Source organism: Lolium perenne, chromosome 4, assembly GCF_019359855.2.
Source record: "Lolium perenne isolate Kyuss_39 chromosome 4, Kyuss_2.0, whole genome shotgun sequence".
Taxonomy (NCBI): Eukaryota; Viridiplantae; Streptophyta; class Magnoliopsida; order Poales; family Poaceae; genus Lolium; species Lolium perenne.
The window spans coordinates 186,408,877-186,432,362 of record NC_067247.2 but is presented as its reverse complement, the minus strand read 5'-3'; the positions used below and the strand labels follow the sequence as shown (position 1 = coordinate 186,432,362).

Genomic DNA, 23,486 nt, shown 5'->3' with positions numbered 1-23,486 from the left:
CATGTAGTAAGAAATCCCTAAGGAACTCATACCAAGCACGTGGAGCTTGCTTGAGACCGTAGAGTGCCTTATGGAGTAAATACACGTGGTTGGGTCGGCATGGGTCTTCGAAACCTGGGGGTTGAGCCACATATGCGGTTTCTTTTAGGGGACCATTCAAAAATGCACTTTTCACATCCATTTGATACAATTTGAAATTGTGGAAAGATGCAAATGCAAGCAAAAGACGAATAGCTTCAAGACGGGCTACCGGCGCAAAGGTATCCTCAAAATCCATACCTTCTATTTGGGCAAACCCTTGCGCCACTAACCTTGCTTTGTTTCGTATGACAATGCCATTCTCATCTTGCTTGTTCTTGAATACCCATTTGGTCCCAATAACATTGATGCGATGATCCTTGGGTCTCTCAACTAGAGACCATACTTCATTACGAGTGAAACACTCCAATTCTTCTTGCATGGCAATTACCCAATCCGGATCAACCAAGGCACTCCTCTTGAGATGCTACCAAGGACTTGATCCACTTTCATGTCACTTGCCCTTGTAGCGGCCTTGATCTTCCGAATGGTTCCTTCATGATCAATGAATTCATCTCTTGCTAGTGCTTGATCATGAGGGATCACTTGAGCTTGATCATGAGTTGAGGATGTTTCTTGATCATCATCATGGTCTTGCTCCGTGGAATGAGGGTTTTCTTCTTGTTCTTCGGAACGTGACTCATCTTGAGTAGAGGATGGTTCTTGAGTTGCACTTGATGGTTCGGCTTGAGTTGAGCTAGGCTCCACTTGAGCCGTGCTTGATACATCTACTCCATCATCTTGATCATCATTATGAACTTCCATGGGCCGGATGTGTCCAATGCCCATATGCTTGATGGCACTAGATGGATCATCATTATTACCTGCAACACATGGAACAACTTGCTCCACTTGGGAGCCATTATCCTCCAAGAACACCACGTCACAAGATACTTCAATAGTCCCGGTGGACCGGTTGTAGTATCTATAGGCGTGAGAGTTCTCCGCATATCCAACAAATATACCCTCTATGGTTCTAGTTTCAAATTTACCGAGCTTTCCTTTGTTGTTCTTAACAAGATATTTGGATCCAAAAACACGAATGTACATGACATTAGGCTTGTTACCGGTAAGAAGCTCGTATGGAGTTTTGTTGTGAAGGGGACGGAGGAAGAGCCGGTTGGAGTAGTGGACGGCCGTAGAGATGGCTTCTCCCCAAAAGTTGTGGGGTGAGTTGAATTCACTCAACATGGTTCTTGCCATCTCAATGATAGTCCGGTTCTTCCTTTCAACAACACCATTTTGTTGAGGGGTGTATGGCGCCGAAAACTCATGCTTGATGCCCTCATCATCAACAAACTCTTGCATAGTGTAGTTCTTGAACTCGGTGCCATTGTCGGTCCTAATTGCCTTGATCTCGGATTCATACATACGTTGAGCTTTCTTGGCGAAGGTGATGAACTCTCTATGGGTCTCGTCCTTAGACTTAAGGAGAAAGACCCAAGAGTATCTTGAGTAATCATCAACAATGACAAGTCCATACTTGCTCCCACCAAGAGTATCATAATGTGATGGCCCAAAGAGATCCAAATGAAGGAGCTCCAAGGGCCTAGATGTGGTAACAATACTCTTGATAGGATGTTTCTTCTTGAGTTGCTTTCCGGCTACACATGCACTACAAACACGATCTTTCTCAAAAGAAATGCCGGCTAGTCCCACAATGTGCTCACCCTTTAGGAGTTGTTTAAGATTTCTCATGTTAACATGACCAAGGCGGCGATGCCACAACCAACCTTCGTCATGCTTGGCCGCCATTAGACATGTGGAGGGAGAGGAGCTCTCTTTCGAGAGGTCAACCACGTAAAGGTTGTTCTCCACATATCCAACAAGGACCAATTTGAGATTGTCACTCCTAAAGACTTTCACACAATAATTAGTGAAATATGAATTGTAACCGGCATCGGCAAGATGATATATACAAAGTAAGTTATAGCCAAGGGATTCAACAAGCATAACCGTCTCAAGGCACAAGTCCTTAGAGATTGCTACCTTGCCATACCCAAGTACCTTTCCCTTTGAGTTGTCACCAAAGGTGATGCTTGACTTCTTGTTGATATCTTCAATGAGTTGATCAAGCACACCTCTTCCTCCGGTCATATGATTGGTGCATCCACTATCAAACACCCATTTTGGACCACCGGAGGAATACCCCTACAAAATCAAGTAGAGGATTTAGGAACCCATCGATTAATGGGTTCCTTTGCAATGGCAACAATATCTTTTGGTACCCAAATTGAGTACTCTTTATAAGCATATCCATTAGGAGGGCCAACATAGTTAGCATAGATATCACCATAATAATCAACAAATAATGCATAGTGATCGTTTGGCCCCATGCGGTCACCACTAGTGGCTTTTCCCTTTGAGGCTTTGCCATTACTAGTGACCTTCTTGTTCTTATCTTGAGCGGGTTTCTCCTTCTTGTAGTTGTTCTTCTTGTGAGACTTGGGAACATATCCAAGTCCAAACTTTTGATTGTTTGACCTTTGCTTACTCAAGAGGTCATCCAATCCCATCTTGTTCTTGGCGGTGGTGAACTTTGCAAGTTCCTTTGTTAACCTAACATTTTCCTCAAGAATAGATGCTTGCTCACAAGAAGATTCATTAGGATGATAGTCGAGACCATATTTGGTCACCAAGGATTCAAGATATGCATTGGTCTCAACATGCAAAGAGAGTTCCTCTTGTAAACGAACATGTTCCTCAACAAGTTTAGCATGCTCACTAGTAAAGGAAGTGGAGGAACAAGCAAGCTTTTCAACAACAATGGGATCCTTCATTGATCCAAAAGCTTTTTTTGTAGGTTTCTTGGAGTAGGTCATGGTTCTCTCCAAGTTTCTTGAGCTCATCCTTAACAAGCTTGTTAGCCTTTTCAAGGTGGTCAAGATCCCTAGTGAGAGAAGCATGAGCAACTTCAAGCTCCTCCTTTGAGGTATTGAGCTCTTGAGTCAATGATTGAGCCCTATCAATAGTTTCTAGGTCCTTAACTTTATCAAGTTCATAAGTTTCAATTTGTTGCTTAAGGCCTTGAGATATGCACCTTTCAGTTTTTAGCTCTTGTCTTAGGAGATTGAATCTCTGTTCCTTCTCATTCAAATGATATTCTAATTCCTCAATGGACTCATCCTTTTCCTTGAGTGAGTCCATCAAGAAATCAAACTTGACAAGAGCTTCACCACGAAGGGTGCATCTAACATCATAGAGTTCCTTAAGCACGATTAATTCTTCTTGATTTTCGTTTTCATCATCAAGAACACTAGATAGGGAAGGTGGAGGTTCCATTACCTTGGTTTCCCTTGCCATAAGACAAGAGCCAACGATTGTAGAGGAGGGAGAGTCATCGGAGTCATCATCTTGAGTTGTTCTTGCCATGAAGGAAGATCCAACATCATTCTCCGTGGAGTAGTCCTTGGAGTAGTCATATGTGAAGAGTGACCCGGGCTTAGAGAAAGCCAAACCGGCCACCCCGGCCTCCTTGTCCTCATGTTCCTCTTCATCATCGGACAAGTACTTGGCCCCAACAAAGGCTCTTCCCTTGTTCTTCTTGTATCGATCGTTGATTGGGTTTGGCTTCAATCTTGGCTTAACCCCTTTGATGAATCTTGGCTTGTCTACCCTTTTTTCATAAGGGCACTCATTTACAAAGTGGCTATCTTCATCACAATTGTAGCAAGTTCTCTTCTTCTTCTTGTCATTGAGGAGCATTGGGAACTTTGCCTTGTATTTCTTGGCAAAGAAAGCAAAGTCGGTAGCAATGTCACTAGTTGAGGTCATCTCTTCATCTTCTTCAATTTCATAGTCTTCTTTGCTTCCTTGATCGGCCCTAGCTTTGAGAGCAAGGTTGTGTGGCGCTTCATGGTTGTGTGAGGCTTCATCAACACGGTTCATTGCCATGAGCCTCTTTTCCGCTTTGGCCATGTTTTCATTGGCGGCCACATAGGAGACTAGATCATCGGAGTTGAGATCGGCACTCTTGGTCATGATTTGCAAGTTGAGTGCAAGGTTGGTGTCTTCTTGATTGACGGCAATCATAGAAATGACCTTGGACTTTATGAATGCTTCATTCATCTCGAAGCCGTCATTGTAATTCTCAACTCCTAGTCCCTTGACCCTCACTCTAAGAGCACCTAGCCTTGCATAAGCATCAGCCACAGATTCTCCTTCTCGGATCATGAACTGATGGGCCTCTTGCTTTGCGGTCTCATAAAGAGCTGATTGGATCAAATCGGTTCCCTCTTGGAGTACTATGATTCGATCCCACAACTCTTTAGCGGAGTCTATGTCATTGACTTGATCAAGGAGCTTGCGGTTGATGCCACTCCTAATCTTGTCACGTGCGGAGGCATTGAGTTGACGGTTGTAGAATTCGGTGGAGGTCAACCGAATGGGATCTTGTGGCTCCCGGTATCCATGAACAATGATCTCCCATAACTCCACACTGCAGCTGCGAATATGAGATTCCATAGAAGATTTCCAAAAAGGAAAGTTAGTTCCATCAAAATGGGGAACATTCCCACTATGGTTTATATGAGGCATGGGTGAAGTGTTTTTGGGATAGTCATGGTTGACTTCACGATAGCTCCCTAGGGAGGCCGAAGCCGTACTAGGAGGCCCACTAGTCAAGTTCTTAAGCATGGCAGACATCTCTGCCATTTGGCTTTGTAGTTCATCCTCCTTTTTCTTCTTCTCGGCATCATATGCCAAGAATCTAGATTTCATCTCTTTAACCGAAAGGTTAGATTTTTCATCTAGACCCTCGAATAGTTTATCCATCTCACTCTTAAGGTGGTGAAGCCCTTAATAAGAGTCCAGGCTCTGATACCAATTGAAAGTATAGAGATGGTAAACCTAGAGGGGGGGGTGAATAGGTTTCTACAGATTTTAATTCTTTCTTTGCAATATTAGGCTTTGCGGAATATAAAGGTGAGCCTAATGCAAACTAGGTGAAGCAACCTATATGAGGATACAACTAACTCGAGCACGAAGGCTCTCACAGGCAGTTAAATCACAAGTAAGGAGTTCGGTTAGAGATAACCGATAGCACGCGGAGACGAGGATGTATTCCCGTGTTCCCTTTCTTTGCAAGAAGGTACGTCACGTTTGGAGGGGTGGAGGTCCCACGAAGGATTCCCCACGCCACGAAGGCTCACCCTATTCTCCGGAGCCTATCCCACGAAGGAATAGCTCACTCACTTGTGGTAGACTTTGAGGTAGCCTCCAAACCTTCACAATCTTGCCCGGAGCAAATCCACAGCCCGGATGCTTCCGGACTCCTCTTGCCCACCTAGGGTTTCCAAGGAACCCTAGGAAGCAAGCTTCTCGATAAATACAAGGGGGAATGAGATTTGGCTTGGTAGAACAGTAGATCGGGTCCTCCTCTAACGTTTTCCCAGAGGGATTTGAGTTTGGGTGGAGGAGGAGGCAGATCGGAGGCTTTTGGTGTTTCTAGCAATGGAGTAAGAGAGAGAGAGCTCAAGAACAGCTTGTAGTGTAGTGCCTAACTGTTCAGAGGTAGGAGAAGGCCTATTTATAGTGTTCTTCGAAACATGGCCGTTGGTCACTTGCCACCTCATTGTTTCTCCCGACAAACCCGGTCAACCGGACCACTGACCGGACTGTCCGGTGCAGAGGCCGGTCGGACCGGGCCAGGGACCGGACCTGCCGGTCCAGACCGGACGGTAGACCGGATCCCGACCGGGGGACACTTTGCCTCGTCCAGGAGCTCCTCCGGTTGGTGCCCGGTTGGCGCCCGGTCGACCGGACTCGCCGGTCTAGAGGCCGGCTGACCGGGCGGCAGACCGGATTTCTGCTGTAGACCCCTTTTCGATTGTTGTTGAAGTGGGGGTCTCCTTTAGCCTTCTTGTTCCTTTGATACACCATTTATGCCTCTTTGCCTAATACCTGAGATTATCATTATAAACATATTAGGCCAAATACTCTAGCACGTTGTCATTGTTACCAAAATAATGGATAAGGGTAAAATACCCTTACAGCTTCATAGAATGCTCACTATGGTTCGCTATAAATTTCCACCATGAATGATGCATGGCTTAGATTAGCGGCCCAGGCGTTTCTCTTACATATATGCAAACTTCATGGACTTACAAGTTTTCATTTTATTTGGTACCGCTAAGCATCCATAAACAAAAGAACATGACATCAACTAAATATGAATGTCTGACAACAAAAAAACATGACATCGACAAGTCTGGAGTCAATTATGGAAGTTATAAGTTCCTGCAAACGTAAAAATAATAATTGTTGGAGGGCTATGCGTGGCATCCTGCCATTGAAAGCAATCCTTCATGATCGCCATATAGGAACATCTGGGACCTGCCCTGTGTGCAATGGATAAGCGGAGGATATATTGCGCATGATTTTCAAGTTTCAAGGAGCCACTAGCATTTGGAAGGAGCTGCGCTTGGACGATACCAACATGCGATGATAGCAAACCAACATGGCTCGACTATTTTGGAAGATTTAATTTCTGCGGACCGGGGTATAGTTCTATCAAAATTAATGACCTTGTGGCCATCGATGCATGGTATATATGGTGGATGCGCAGACGCATCACCCACGGCGAGCAAATCCCTCCAATTGCTCGATGTGCTATGTCTATAAGATCCATGGCTTCAAATTTTGCTCGATCTGGTCCCACTAGTACCGTTGCCAAGATGACTTGGACAAAGCCTCGAATAAATTTCTTAAAACTGAATGTTGACGCAACCTTCCATGCAGATATTCAAAGAGGTGCAATTGGTGCAGTCCTTCAGGATAGACATGGGGTATTCCTGGCAGCTATGTCTAGGTTTATACCACATGTCTCGTCCGCGGCGATGGCTGAGGCTTTGGCAATGCGGGATGGTTTGGAGATGGTGAACTTTAGGGGCTGTGTGTCCATTGAAGCTGAGTCGGATTGTCTGGAGGTGATTCAATATCTTTTCGGTGATGCCCAAATGTGGAATGAAGCAACAGTGATCTATGCAGATACTATTTCTATAGCTGAGAGGTCAATAAAGTAGCGCATGAAATAGCTAGGTCTTGTTTTGAGAGTTCGAATTCTTGTAACTGGATCGATGAACCCCCTAGCTTCCTAGCAAACTCCTCCTGATGATGCAACTATAGTGTGATTCACGGCAGCAGGTTTCAGATGCACTCTTTTCATTCCAGAGTACCGAAGGAGGCTGAAAGGTTTTTAATGAGGCGGCTTGCTGAAAGTGGTTAAATTTTCAAAAAAAAGAGCTCATGTTCCACATCGTGCCGATTCCCCCTTTTCTTTAGGGGAATTTTACTTTTTGCCACTGTTTTCTTTGCCACTCTATTATTTGCCCTTGTTTACCTGATACTCTCTTTTTTGCCCCAGATTAGTTTGGCACTTGATTATTTGCCCCTTAACAAGATCAGTCCATGCGCAATGACTAAATTATCCCCATTTCTTGTTTGACTTGGGTGGAGTTCTCGTACCTTTCCTGCCTCGTGTTTGTCCCCATTCGAACAAATAAGCTCGACTTGATGTAGGGACGGCGGTGGCCATGTGATTCGCGCAGGGACAACTGCGAGCGGCGGAGGTGGAGCGCCCTGCGACAAAGCTACAGGGGTGGGCGCGCAGGGGGCAGCAGCGAGCGGCGTTAGTGCAACGGTCTGCGGCATAGGCGGCGGGGCGGCCCAGTAGGCGGAGGAGGCCGGAGCAGCGGAGGTCTGCGTAATGGGGTGTCGTGGCAGGGTCGGACATGGACACGCCGTAGAGACAGGGAGTTAGCCAAACAAGGACCTCGCCGGACCTGGAGAAGAACGCCATATTTGGTAGGGGAGGCGTCGATCCGAAGCTAGAAGGGACGTGGATGTGTCCGGAGGAAGAAACGCGGCAACGTCGAGGCTGAACATCACCGACGACGACAACTACGGCCGCCAGCGGATCGAGAGCTGCAACGACGGCCGCAGCGGCGCTGTGTCTGCCTTATGGGGCAGCTCGGTCTGTTCGAACGAAGCAAAGAGCAACCATGGTAGTTTCGTCTTGCAGATTTTGCCTATGACCTCAAAAAAGAAGAAGGCAATTCAGATAAATAGAAGAAGGGCAAATTGTAGAGTGGTAAAGAAGAGAGTACCAAGCAAGGAAAAAAATAGCGCGCTAAACAAAATAGCGTGGCATTACAAAATACGTTATGAAGATTATAACGTGTTACGTGCTAATAGCGCGCTATTTTATAAAATAGCGTTTGACAAAAAAGTTAAAAATAAAAAAATATAGTATATATACTAAGGATTTCAGCAGCTCAAAAATTATCCACATCACAATGATCAACAAATTAAATTACAAAGTCCTGACCGCACTGAAAGATAAAGATTTATTAGTCCAACAAGTAGATAAGTGGATAAGTAGATAACTAATTAACCTGCCAACATGCAAACAATTAAAGAGCTAACTACATAGAAGAAGTAGTAATTAATCAAAATGAGATGAACTAGATGAATAATGCATTCATTCATCATCTGATTCAGAAGAAGAACCACATATTGCAGCTCATCGTAATGAAAAATTTGAACCAACTTTTTTTTCTTAAGCAGATTGCATCAGTAGATCTTACTCGTTGTGATGTTGATTCTTCTTCTTCAACATGTATGCGTCGTATGAGGATGAGTGGGAATCGTCGATGTGTTTTTGTGGTTTCCAACGGGTTGAATGACTACGTTTAGAATGAGGATTTTGGAAGCTCATGGATCAAAAGATCCAACATAGCTAGTCGGTTGCTCCATTTTCTTATAAAAAATAGCACCACTACAACGCTATAAAAATAGCGCCGCTATAATGCTACGAAAAATAGCGCGCATAGCGCCGCTAATAGCGTGATTAGCGTCATAGCGAGCCAAATGTGCATAGTGTAACGTTCACTCTCCAAATACACTATAGCGCCGCTATAACGCCGAAATAACGCGCTATTTTTTTCGTTGGTACCAAGTAAACGCGGGCAAATCATAAAGTGTCAAAGAAAACAGGGAAAAGAAGTACTCCCTCCATCCATAAATAGATGTCTTATATTTGTCTAAATTTGGATGTATCTAAACACTAAATAATGTTTATATACACCCAAAATTTAATAAATCTAAGACATCAATTTATGGAGAGAGGTACTAAAATTCCCCACACAGTGCTGAGAGCCGGAGACACCACACACGAATTGGACCAAATTGCAGAAACTCCCCGGGGAACTCCCAAACTTTCCTCCGCCATGTCCTCCTGCGTCTCCTCCTCCCAGCACCACCACTACTGCGTCCGCCGCCTCCCCGCTCCGACGTCCCGGGCACACCTCGCCGTGGGAGACTCGTACGCGTCCCATTTCCGCCGCCGCGGCGTCTCCCTGAGGGCGATCAGAGCGGATGCGCCCCCGAGCGTGGCGCCGGCGGGGGCGGCGGTGCTGTCGGAGATGGTGGAGACGGCAGCCGTCTGGTGCGCCGCGCACGGGCTCCTCGTCGGCGACCGCGACAACCCGGTGCGTACGGCCTCTATTTGCCCGCTATTTCATCCCCGTTGTGGATGCGAGTTCAGAATTATTTGGACGCGTGATGCGTTAATGGTGGCTTCGTTTGACTTCAGGTTCAGGACACATGCAGCTACTGCATTTAGCCGTAAACTAAATGTTTGTCTCAGTAATTGGACTAACACTTTAGAGCCCGTTGAACCTGTGGAACAGTACACTCTCCTCTGCTAATCTTACCTGCATTTCTCGTAGAATGCCCTTTGTAGGGTGCCTCTGCTTCATTTGTGGAAGTTGGGAATTGGGTGAACCATAGGATTTGCTCTTGAGATGGAACTGAAATGTGTACGAAAACCATAGAGCTAGAAAATAGGCACATAATTAACTGGCAACTATGGATTTACCATAATGTAAATTTATTATCTGAAGATCTTTGTGGTATGAGAAATAGGAGTATTAAGTGCTAGAGTTGCGTTGAATTAATGTTAGGTGTTGCTACCCGATGATCCTTTTTGATCTAAATTGGAATGTAAAGCGTGAAAGTTGCATTGCAAGTCAACTGATCATCAACTTAACCTTGTGTTGGATTCTGTCCTCTCTCTTCATGTTTTTTTGAAAGAACCCAACAATAAGGCATGCTCTTATTCTGTTCACGCTTAAATGTTAAATGCCACATGACGTTCTGGCATCTTCCTTCAAGTATTACCCAGCTTTGCTTAAATGCTACTCCCTCCTTTCATTAATGTAAGATGTTTTGGCAGGCTAATTTAGCTTGCCAAAATATCTTATATTAGTGAACAGAGGAAGAATTTGAATTAAGATATAGCTATTGTTGTAAATTAGCATCTTTGCGGAATTAGAAAATTAACATAATATCGACCCCTTGCAGAGATCTGGAACAGTACCAGGTGTTGGGTTGGTTCATGCTCCGTTTTCGCTACTTCCAACACGTTTTCCAGCATACATTTGGAAGCAAGCATGCGAGTTGGCTCCTATTTTCAATGAGCTTGTGGATCGTGTGAGCTTGGATGGGAAGTTCTTGCAAGATTCTTTGTCTAGGCAAGCTCCAAAGTCTATTTGATTTTTCATATTGCCTTAAGTTTTCTGAACCATTTTACTGTCTATTAGTCTGATGATTGACATGGTCAGTCCATGTTCATTTTATCTTTTAATAAATAAATGCTAGCTGGGTATTTTTTTTTTGTGTTTTCAGATGATAAGGAACTACCAGATTAATACCGATTCATTATTTCGTGATTCCAGAACAAAGCAGGTTGACGATTTCACTGCTAGGTTGTTAGAAATTCACGCGGAAATGATGGCACTAAACAAGAAGGAGGTAATTAACTGAGTTTGTTTTAAGCTTCTTATTCTGAATTCATAGAAATGCATCTTTAACCTTGTGCTTATTAGTAAATTTTTTTGGTAAGGTACTGACAAGTTCTTAACAAACCATCAGGACATCCGCTTAGGGTTGCACCGATCTGACTACATGCTAGATTCTGAAACAAATTCTCTTCTTCAAATTGAGCTCAACACTATCTCAACATCTTTTCCTGGTCTAGGATCCCTTGTGAGCGAACTTCACAGGTGAAGTTTTTGTGCTGTCTTGAACAATCGTCTTGCTTTTTGTCCTTGTGACTTACAGTAGTCTCTTCGAACATAATATGAGATCTTGCATTAATTATATTGTATGCTCACATGTCTCCTGCATCCAATTATAAATGGCATTTTTGCTAGCCATTAGGTCATCTCTTTAGCATATTGGAGCACCCAAGGTGACTAGGTGAGCATTGTAAATTCTGAACATAGTCAATATGCCTGCCTAACATAGCTATACACCTACAAGAACATGAGAAATATTCAAAATTTTGAGAAGCCTCGGCTTAATCTTTCGGTTATAAGTTGTGTTCATATATTGTTGATTTAAAACCCTTAGTTGTAAGCATGCACATGTCTGATGCAAGAGTGGAGTATCTATTTCTATGTCAGTGAGAGAGTAATCAGGCTGCTGGACATTCTCAGTTGATAACAACATCCATCTTATCTTGATCTGATTGCAGTTTTCCTATTATCCCGTATAGTTAACCTGATGAGTGCGCTATTATTTGTTAAGTACAGGACCCTACTTAAACAATATCGTGAAGTGTTAGGCCTTGATTCTGAAAGGGTTCCTCGGAATTATGCAGCCACTCAATTCGCTGAAGCATTGGGCAAAGCGTGGGCTGAATATAATAATGACAGGTCTACACTTTGTCACTTTCCCTATGCAGTTTATGTTTATTTTATCAAGATTATTTAGAAAATGCAAGCATCAACTAACATATTTTTTCCTCGTGGTTGCCCAGTGCTGTAGTTATGATGGTTGTTCAGCCTGAAGAAAGGAATATGTACGACCAATACTGGCTGGTCAATCATTTGAGGGAATCATATCCTTGTATTATGTGTTTTCATATCCCTTTTATTTTTAAATCCCTAAAACAAGAAAAAACCTCATATGTCCCCTTAAGTCATTGTTTTTGCTTGGACAAAATAGTAAGACAATTTTAAGCTAATACGAGTTGCATCTACAACTTACCTTTGTACTTTGTAGGTATGTTATTTTCAGCCATATATTTTCTTAAATTCTAATGAATTGACCTTGTTTAGTTATGTGTTGTGGTTCATCATTCATGTGTACATACAAACTTTCTACCGTGTTGCTGGATTGCTTGTTCACTTTATAACTATCAACATGCTTCCTGCTTGATTTCAAAATTAACAGCATCGAGATCGGGCTTCCCTTAACTATCTGTTACGCACGGTGTGATGACTATTAGGAAAAGTTTGGCACAGGTGGAGGCCGAAGGACAGGTGCTTGCAGATGGAACACTTGTGGTGTATGTATCTTTTATAGATAAAACCCTTATTGGTATTATCACTTTAATATAAATTTTTGAAAATGCAGAGATGGCTGGCCTGTTGCTGTTGTGTATTTCAGAGCTGGGTACTCGCCAAATGATTACCCTTCAGAAGTGGTATGTACTACTGCCTTTGTTTAGCGAACACCGTTTCTCAGTAGAAACTAGAAAGTGAATCTCTATCACATAATGTGATTGAAAATAAAGTCTCCATAAGAACATTTTATTCGTAATCATATGTTTGTTTTTTGGTGTGATGATTGTTTACTTTCACTACTTGTGGAAAAGGAAACTTCTTTTGTTTGTAAATTTCATTATCCTTGTTGTAAAGCTGAAGTTCAGCATGTCAAATGATGTAATTGCATACTCCCTCCTTGCCATAATGTAGTGCATATAAGATTTTTTTAAAGTCAAACGATGTAAATTTTGACTGTGTTTATTGAGATAATTATCTATATCACCATGTGAAAATATACATCAAGATGAATCTAATGGTATTGATTTGGTAATCTAGATGTTCATATTTTTCTCTACACACTTGGTCAAACTTTACATTGTTTGACTTTTCAAAAAACTTATACGCACTACATTTTTGCAAGGAGGGAGTACTATTTACGTTTGGGAGAAGTCCACTTTACCCCCCTAAACTTGTTCTAAAGTCCACTTTACAACCCTTAACTCTGATTTGGTTTAGCTATCACCCCTAAACTGTAAAAACTGTTCGGAATTACTTCTTTCACTGTTTTGGCAGGTTTTGACTCGTTTTTCTCGCCACATCAGCCATTTTTTTCCTATATGCCAACTCATCATATTAGTAAATTACCCCGTACATTTATTACTGTACGTCCCTGGTACATGCATGCGCCACAAACAAAAGCGATCGGCCTCGTCTCCACATGAAAATAGGATTGGGTCCTCGTCTCCACTCTCCGGCCAGCTCATGGTGCCGGTGGTGCCACCTGCTCGCCTGCCCCTACCCCTGCCCATGCTGCCGCCACTAGGGCTTAAGCCGCTACGTTTCCGCCTCCGTCCTAGCTACAACCAATTTTGTGAGTAACTGCAAAGTTCGTGTTATTACAAATTAATACTTATGTGATGGGTTAAACTTACTAGGATGATGAGTTGGTATACAGGAAGAAAAAAACTGCTGAAATGGAAAGAAAAACCAGGCCAAGACCTGTCAAAACAGTGGAGGGGGTAATTCTGAATGGTTTTTAGAGCTTAGGGGTGAAAGTTGAACCAAATTAAAGTTAGGGGATGTGAAGTGAACTTTTGGACAAGTTTAGGGGGCAAACTGGACTTCTCCCTTCACCTTTCTTGGGATAAGTTTTCACCTGCCATGTTCTTCTTATATTAATTTCAGGAATGGAGTGCAAGGCTTTTAATAGAACAATCGTCTGCAATTAAGTGCCCTTCAATATCCTACCATTTAGTGGGGACCAAAAAGATCCAGCAAGAACTAGCAAAACCTACTGTTCTTGAAAGGTGAAAAAGTTATATCCACTAAGAATGGGTTGTCATGTATTTTGAATATTCATGTGATGTGCATATTGCCTTATTAGATGTATTCATAACTCGGTGGTAGTACGTATTAGACTCTAAGCTTGTAATTTTTCATAGCACATTCATAATCACTATCTGATCTTATTTATATGTAGATTCCTTGACAACGAGGAAGACATTGCCAAGCTACGTAAATGCTTTGCAGGGTTATGGAGCTTGGACAATGAAGAAATAGTGAAATCAGCAATAGAAAAACCTGACTTGTTTGTGCTGAAACCTCAGCGAGAAGGTGGAGGTCAGTTTCCTTTGGCACTTAAAAACACCCTTCTCACAATAATTTCCCACATATTTTACCGATGCGGATATTTCTCTTCAGGGAACAACTTGTATGGTCACGATTTGCGAGAGACACTGATCAGACTCCAGAACGAACAGGGAGAGGCTCTTGCAGCCTATATTTTGATGCAGCGGATTTTCCCCAGAGCTTCTCTTACTCACCTTGTCCAAGGCGGTGTTTGCTTTGAGGACCTTACAATCTCTGAGCTTGGAATATTTGGAGCCTACCTGCGGTAGTTAATCCTTTGGTCGCTCTGAACTCTTGTACTCGGCATATCTTTCTGTGTTCCCTTCCGCTTTTCTGATTAAATCATGTAATTTTTAATGGCTAACTGCAGGAACAAAGATAAGGTCATCATTAACAACCAATCTGGTTACTTGATGCGGACCAAAGTTTCTTCATCGAACGAAGGTGGAGTTGCTGCAGGATTCGCTGTTCTGGACAGCATTCTCCTCACAGACGAGGTGATTATTACTGTGTAGTGCATACAAACGATTGAACTCAGTTTGCCATGTGTCCAATACCTGTCGGTTTCCTTACAGCAGAGGTAATTCGAAAAGTCACATGTCAAATCCAACCTGCCTTGAAAACAAAAGATGTTCTCATCAAAGTCACTTGAAACTAGTCTTTTACATTGCACTGATACTTACAATAGGCATAATAAGTATCCTCTCGTGGTTCAGACCTGGAACATCCTGGACAGATAACTGTTCTATTTTGGTCTCAGTCTTATTTTGTGTTCCAAACTTTATTCTCATCTGCCCTCCATGTTTCCTTTGTTTCAGTGAGACGAGAAGGCTTCCCAACTTATCACTAGTGACAGCAGACACGGGGATGAAGAACTGAACTCACAGACAAAAGGATGCATGTCCGAATTCGTTTCCGCATTCAGTCCCTTCCATCTGCAGGCATAGGATGATAGGAAGCAATGCAGATAATTTGCAGCACAAGAGAGAATGTGTTATGTGTGTGCAGCTTTCACGGTGCAAAAGATGAGATGGAACAGGGATTGTAATTTGTTTACCTCTTGGAATGGTCGGATGAACTAGGTTGTGTTCATGTATTCAGTACCAACTGATATTTAGGCATTGGGGATGAATAAATGATCATTGTTTGACTGGATGTAGATCCCTGTTGTCCTACTGGCGGTTGAACACCTCTTGTTGATTCACTAATTTTCTGAAGCTTTCTTTCAGCCTCCTTCGTCTTGCAGAACATTATTTATTAGATAAATGTGAGGTTCTATTCGCTGAGTTGCAGAAATTCAAGTTAATCAATACCTATTACCTAATCGTTAGAACATGTGCAGTTCTGCTACAATCGTGAAAAAAAGCTGATATTGAAGTTTGGGCCATATAATAGTGAATACGAGTCTATCCTGATTTTTCTTTGAGGGGCAGTCTATCCTGAATTTTTTTTTTTGAGAAAAGTCTATCCTGATTTCTGAAAAACCTTCTGGGACTCGTGGCTTGTGGGCCGTATAATACAGTATTGGGCCAACCTCTAAATCATGTATAAAGTGGAACTCAATGCGCTATGTTCACAAATCAGAATAAGATGGTTTCCTCAAATAAAAACTTAAGACAAGACGGAAATTTTACTCCTTACAGCGCCAATGATGATTTAAAAATCACGGAGAGGCTATGGAAGCAACAAAAGGTGCGTGTTTTCGGCAATGAAAGGGGGCAACGTGGAATGGTGCAACTGATCAATGGGGAGGAGTTTCAGCCGTGGCAACTCGTAGCTGCAGGAGTAGGAGGGAGCTCGTACATGAGGCGAGAGTAGGCTTAGGGCATCTCCAGCGGGCGATGCATTTTGGGTTTTTTGCCTCTTTGCGTCCGTTTGCGTCTGGATCCTTCTCCAGCGGCGAGACATATTCCGGTTTTTTTTGTCCGTTGCGTCCGGAGAGACGCATTTGCTACCCAAATATGCGTCAGGTTTGCGTCGGGACGGACTGACCGCGTGACCGCTTTATGTCCGCATGCGTCCGGCTGTGTGCTAAAACTGGCCCATACGTCAGTCACTCTTCTCTCCACCTACCTCACTGTTGGAGACTGTCCTAGGAGAGCCAAGAATATTCCAGGGAGTAATAGTATATTAGTGCTGTCCTAGGAGTGCCTGGAATATTCCAGTGAATGTTGTAGTCTAGGCTAGTGTCCTACCAGATTCTAGAGTATTCCACTGTACTAGTTAACATGTACCTAGTTCAGCTATATATATGAGGGTGTGGAGGACCTGAAGGGGTCTGCCCAACCAGAAACTATTTTCTCCCAAAAACTACATGGTATCAGAGCTGGAGGCAACGTTGGGTGGTCAGCTGGTGGTGAATCGGCGCTCGCGGCACAGTGTATGAGCTGGAGTCGGGGCGTGTGCTGGCTGGCTGCAGGAGGAGGAAGGAGACGTCCAGAGGCAGAAGTTCTGCAGGTGAAGTATCGCTGGTGGAGCCCCGGTAAAGAGAATCGTTAGGAGGAACAGCAGCCGAGCACTGTCCTGGAGCGGAGTGGAAGAGGAGAGAAGAGCTGATTGGAGCTAGTGTGTGTGCGGCTGTGGCTAGGAGAGGAAGCAGAGGGGCATTATCTGGAAGAGGAACCTGAGTGGTAGCTGCAGGTGGTTGCAGGGAGTAGGTGTGCACCTGATTTGCATTTCTCTGAGGCGTTGTGATTGTTCAAATCATGGGGGAAAATCAAGGATTGGAGAAGACACTTGAGAAACTGGCCGAGCTTCTCACAGCCAAGGCAGGTGGTGTATTATCATCACATAGTACAGTTTCAGAGAAGACCCAGAAGATTGAACTGCCATCCAATGAGATCAAGTTGGAAGGCGTAAAAAACTATTTGAGCTGGTCAAGAAGGGCTTTGCTCATCTTAAGGACTAAAGACTTGGAGAGCTATGTTGAGGGTGAAGCAAATGAGCTGTGGGACAAGACATCTCCAAAATGGAAGGTGTGGAGTACTACTAATTCGCTGATTGTTGCGTGGCTATTAAATTCCTTATCCCCAACAATTGCAAGATCTCGTGGAGATCCTCTCTAGTGCAAACTGAAGTATGGAAGACCTTAAAGAAATTGTATTCAGGTGAAGGGAATGTAATGTTGATGGCTGAAACAGAGGAGAGACTGAGTGAACTGAGACAAGAGGACAAGTCTGTGATGGAGTATGTCACTGAGCTGCAGCATTTGTGGGCTGATTTAGATCACTATGATCCTCTGGAGCTCCATCATGCAGATTGCATTGCTGCTACTAGAAAGTGGATTGAACGCAGGCGAGTGATGAAATTTCTGAAAGGCCTAAACTCTGAGTTCGAGGGAAGACGTGCTGCATTGTACCACCAGCCTTCACTTCCCACTCTAGAGGATGCCATAGCAGCGATCGCACAGGAAGAGGTCAGATTGAAGTTGACAAAGAGCAACACAACAACTCCATCTCGTCCAGCCTTCGTTGTAACCCAAAGCTTGGAGACTAGGGACTGCTTCAACTGTGGTGAGAATGGTCATTTGAGCCGAAATTGCACAGCCCCACGCAGGGGAATTCGGGGTAGAGGAAGAGGATATAATAGAGACGGATTAAGCAGAGGCAGAGGCCGAGGCCGAGGATACTCAAGTGGCCCTAGAGCAAATGTGGCATTATCCGAAGAAGAATCCTCGGGCACATCTCATGAAGAGCTAAAGAAGGAAGCAAATGTGAGTAATGATGGCGGTTATGGGGACTTCAGCTTCGACAAGTTCGCTCACCTTGCCTACACCGACGAAGGTAATTATGCCCATGCATCTACATCTTTGCATAAGTCTTGTTCAAATTGGATATTAGATTCTGGTGCATCAAAGCATGTTACGGGCACATTCAAAGAGTTCTATTCTTACACCCAATATCCACCCTCACATAAAGAAACTATTCAAACTGCCGATGGAACCTCTCAGCCCATCATAGGAGTTGGAACAGTTCAGTGCACTCCCGCAATTAAGTTATCTTCTGTCCTTCACGTTCCTGCCTTCCCCGTAAGCCTTATTTCATTGAGTGCCTTGGTTGATGATATAGATTGTCGTGTAATGCTTGACCGCAAGATGTGTTTAATTCAGGAAAGGCTTACTGGAGAGAGGCTTGGGACCGGAACCAGGCATAAGGGACTGTGGTATATGGACCGGGAGGTGACAAACGATGCAGTATGTGAAGGAGATATGCCCAAGAGGCAATAATAAAAGTGGTTATTATATATCTTTATGTTTATGATAAATGTTTATATATCATGCTATAATTGTATTAACCGAAACATTAGTACATGTGTGATATGTAGACAACAAAGAGTCCCTAGTATGCCACTTAACTAGCTTGTTGATTAATGGATGATTAGTTTCATAATCATGAACATTGGATGTTATTAATAACAAGGTTATATCATTATATGAATGATGTAATGGACACACCCAATTAAGCATAGCATAAGATCACGTCATTGAGTTATTTGCTATAAGCTTTCGATACATAGTTACCTAGTCCTTATGACCATGAGATCATGTAAATCACTTATACCGGAAAGGTACTTTGATTACACCAAATGCCACTGCGTAAATGGGTGGTTATAAAGGTGGGATTAAGTATCCGGAAAGTATGAGTTGAGGCATATGGATCAACAGTGGGATTTGTCCATCCCGATGACGGATAGATATACTCTGGGCCCTCTCGGTGGAATGTCGTCTAATGTCTTGCAAGCATATGAATAAGTTCATAAGAGACCACATACCACGGTACGAGTAAAGAGTACTTGTCAGGAGACGAGGTTGAACAAGGTATAGAGTGATACCGATGATCAAACCTCGGACAAGTAAAATATCGCGTGACAAAGGGAATTGGTATCGTATGTGAATGGTTCATTCGATCACTGAAGTCATCGTTGAATATGTGGGAGCCATTATGGATCTCCAGATCCCGCTATTGGTTATTGGTCGAAGTGAGTACTCAACCATGTCCGCATAGTTCGCGAACCGTAGGGTGACACACTTAAGGTTTGATGTTGAAATGGTAGAACTTGAATATGGAATGGAGTTCGAATATTTGTTCGGAGTCCCGGATGAGATCCCGGACATCACGAGGAGTTCCGGAATGGTCCGGAGAATAAGATTCATATATAGGAAGTCATATTCCAAGTTTGGAAATGATCCTTTGAATTTATGGCAGGTTCTAGAAGGTTCTAGAAAAGTCCGGAAGAAATCACCATGGAAAGTAGAGTCCCGGAGGGACTCCACCTTGCATGGCCAGCCAACCCTAAAGGGGAGGAGTCCAAGGTGGACTCCCCAAGGGTGGCCGGCCAACCCCCCTCATGGAAAGGGGGAATCCCACCCCAAGTGGGATTCCCACCTTGGGTAGGTTTCCCTACACATGGAAGGTTTTTGGTTCGGGTCTTATTCGAAGACTTGTAGTCCAACACTTGGGGCTTCCACCTATATAATGAGGGGCATAGGAGAGGGGGCTGACCACCACAAGCCCATAGCTTGGCCGCACCCATAGGTGGCCGGCCACCCCCTCTCCCAAACCCTAGCCGCCCCCTCTCTCCTCCTCTTCTCCCGCACGCTTAGCGAAGCTCCGCCGGAGATCTCCACCGCCACCGCCACCGCCACCACGCCGTCGTGCTGCCGGATTCAAGGAGGAGCTACTACTTCCGCTGCCCGCTGGAACGGGGAGAAGGACGTCGTCTTCATCAACACCGAACGTGTGACCGAGTACGGAGGTGCTGCCCGATTGTGGCACCGTGATCAAGATCTTCTACGCGCTTTTGCAAGCGGCAAGTGATCGTCTACCGCAGCAATAAGAGCCTACTCTTATAGGCTTTGGAAATCTTCAAGGGTTAGTCTTGATCATCCCCTCGTTGCTCTCGTCTTCTAGATTGCATCTTGGCTTGGATTGCGTTCTCGCGGTAGGAAATTTTTTGTTTTCTATGCTACGTTATCCTACAGTGGTATCAGAGCCAGGTCTATGCATAGATGGTTGCACGAGTAGAACACAATAGTTTTGTGGGCGTTGATGCTCTTGTTATCTTTAGTTTGAGTACTTTGCATCTTTGTGGCATAGTGGGATGAAGCGGCTCGGACTAACTTTACATGACCGCGTTCATGAGACTTGTTCCTCGTTCGACATGCAACTTGTATTGCATAAGAGGCTTTGCGGGTGTCTGTCTCTCCTACTATAGTGAAGATTCAATTTACTCTTCTATTGACAACACTAGTATCACCGTTGTGGTTCATGTTCGTAGGTAGATTAGATCTTACTCGAAAACCCTAAACCACGTAAAATATGCAAACCAAATTAGAGACGTCTAACTTGTTTTTGCAGGGTTTGGTGATGTGATATGGCCATAATGTGATGATGAATATGTATGAGATGATCATTATTGTATTGTGGCAACCGGCAGGAGCCTTATGGTTGTCTTTAAATTTCATGTTGAGTAGTATTTCAAAGTAGTTGTAATAGTTGCTACATGAGGTGAACAACCATGAAGACGGCGCCATGAACCTTGACGCTACGCCGACGATGATGGAGATCATGCCCGTTGATGATGGAGATCATGTCCGTGCTTTGGAGATGAAGATCGAAGGCGCAAAGACTAAAGGGCCATATCATATCACATATGAATTGCATGTGATGTTAATCCTTTATGCATCTTATTTTGCTTAGAACGCGACGGTAGCATTATAAGATGATCCCTCACATTAATATCAAGATAATAAAGTGTTCTCCCTCGTATGCACCGTTGCATTGTTTGACGTTTTGAAGCATCTCGTGATGATCGGGTGTGATAAACTCAACATACAACGGGTGTAAGCCATGTTGCACACGCGGAATACTTGGGTTTGCTTGACGAGCCTAGCATGTACGTACAGACATGGCCTCGGGACAACGGAAACCGAAAGGTTGAACATGAGTCATATGGATGATATGATCAACATGTTGATGTTCACCATTGAAGCTACATCATCTCACGTGATGATCGGTTTTGGTGTAGTGGATTTGGATCGTGTACCACTTAACAACTATGAGGGATGTTGTATTAAGTGGGAGTTCATTAGTAATTAGATTAAAACATGAACTAATTATCATAAACATAGTCCGAGTAGTATTTTGAATTAATTTTGTAGTATTGGCATCCGTTTTCTACCATGCGCTAGTCTTGTAATTGAGATAGAAATACTGTTAAGTCTGATAAGAAACTTTACGGACTGGTACCGTATTGTTAAAGAATCAAGAAATGATTAAGTCTTATTGCAAACTTTTAGTAAACCTCACATTGTTGATTCAAAGAGTTGTGGTTTCAATTAGTACCTAAAGTTATCTTGTCTCCGTAAAACTTGAAGTTCAAATCTGTTTGAAAAATAAGGAGCTGAAAATTTAGTTTTCAGAAATAATCAAGGTATGAGATATATGTGATATCTAAGACCTTATTGCAAGATGATAGAATATATTTTGGTGAGACTACATAAACTCATAAGTTTTATGGGAATGTACGAAGGTTGAAGACGCAAGGCGTCCCAATCCTCCAACTATTGGGGCACTAACGATATTCGCATATCCATGAAGTGATTGTCCTTAGTATGCACCGTTGCTAAGACTCGTCGTTTCGAAGCATCACGTGATGATCGGGTGTTATAGATTCTACGTGTGCTTACAACGGGTACAAGCCAGATTTGCACATGCGAATACTAAGGTTAAACTTTACGAGCCTAGCATGTACAGACATGGTCTCGAAAATTCGTCATGATATGATGGATAAAATTATGAGTGAAATTGTTCATCATATTAAAAGGTTATTAATAGAGAAATCCGGAACACTTGTCATATGATGATCAACTTCAAAGTAAGAACCTCAAGGTTATTGGTATTTGACCAACAAACCTAGAAGTTATTGATGTTGAAGTGTTTTTCTGAATAATGAGGAAAGCTAAAAGAGAAACTGCAAAAAATATTTTGGCAGAAAGAAAGAAAAGACTAGAAAGTCTAGCTCAAGTGTATATAAATGATATACATGCTATGGTTGTATTCCTAGTTAGGTCACACTATGAAATTCTTGGGTATTAGTACTATATTGGTTGGTATGAAGTGTCATACAAAACAACACAATACAAGAATACAATGGCCTAAGTGACTGACAAGGAATATGATAGGAATACACATCTGGAACAAAATAAAGTGTTATTATGTTCGTCGTTGGCATTCTATCTAGCCCTTAGAATTTATAATAAAGAACTTAATAATTGTTATTTTGCTCTGGTCAAATGAAAACAATGAGTTGTTCAAATTATGACATTACTCCATGTACGATGGATAAGTTATTATAAATCTTAATGGTGAAACACACATACATAACACTGACGCTAAAATGCCATAAGGCAAATGATTTGAATTCCACGTATTTGTGGAACCACCATTTAGGTCATGTTAGAAAGGAACGCATGAAGGAACTCCATGCAAATGGATTTTGGAGTCATTTGATTTTTGAATCATTTGGCGCTTGCAAATCTTTTCTAAAGAGAATGATTAAAATACCGTTCATAGGCCAAGAGTTGAACGGGCAACTAACTTAGTGAAAAATACATGATGATGTATGTGGTTCACTGGACATAGTTGTGTGCGGGAGATTCTTCTACTTCATGAAAACTTTCAACAATGAATTGAGTATATATATGTGGATATATTCAATAAGGAAGAAGTTTGAAACATTTGAATGGATTCAAATAAATTTCAGCATGAAGTGGAAATCATCGTAATAGAAAAGTCAAATATCTATGATTGGATCATGGTGAAAATATTTGAATTACGAGTTTTAGCGAACATCTAAGAGAGTCATGAAATTGTTCTACAACTCACATTTCTTGGAGCATCATAATGATGATATAGTATCCGAGAGATGTATCCAAGCCTTGTTGGATTAGTGATGAGATAAAATATTATGACGCCATTATATTTTTGTGGATTATGCTTTAGTGACTACCGCTTTTACACTGAATAGAGCATCATCATGATCCGTAGAAATGACACCATACGAGTTATGGCATGGGTATAAACCCTAATAGTCCTTTCTTTAAATTTTGGTCTAAAAGTTAACAACCAAAATCGGATGAATGTCTTTGTTGGTTATCCCAAAGAATTGATTGGGAATTCTTTCCACTATGAAGTAAACGACAAAAGTGTTTGTTAATGTTACTTGCTT

At 42.8% G+C, this 23,486-nt stretch overlaps 1 protein-coding gene across 1 annotated transcript; it reads left to right on the top strand.

The window, feature by feature from the left end:
* The first annotated feature begins 9,230 nt into the window (after positions 1-9,230).
* On the top strand, positions 9,231-15,491 carry LOC127295411 (glutathione synthetase, chloroplastic). Its single transcript, XM_071818968.1, has 13 exons — positions 9,231-9,566; positions 10,441-10,610; positions 10,815-10,890; positions 11,011-11,141; positions 11,673-11,795; positions 11,900-11,980; positions 12,350-12,430; positions 12,499-12,568; positions 13,815-13,936; positions 14,110-14,249; positions 14,331-14,523; positions 14,629-14,755; positions 15,077-15,491. The coding sequence occupies exons 1-13, from the start codon at positions 9,306-9,308 to the stop codon at positions 15,077-15,079; spliced, it is 1,578 nt and encodes a 525-aa protein (XP_071675069.1). The 5' UTR covers positions 9,231-9,305; the 3' UTR covers positions 15,080-15,491.
* Positions 15,492-23,486: the final 7,995 nt, after the last annotated feature.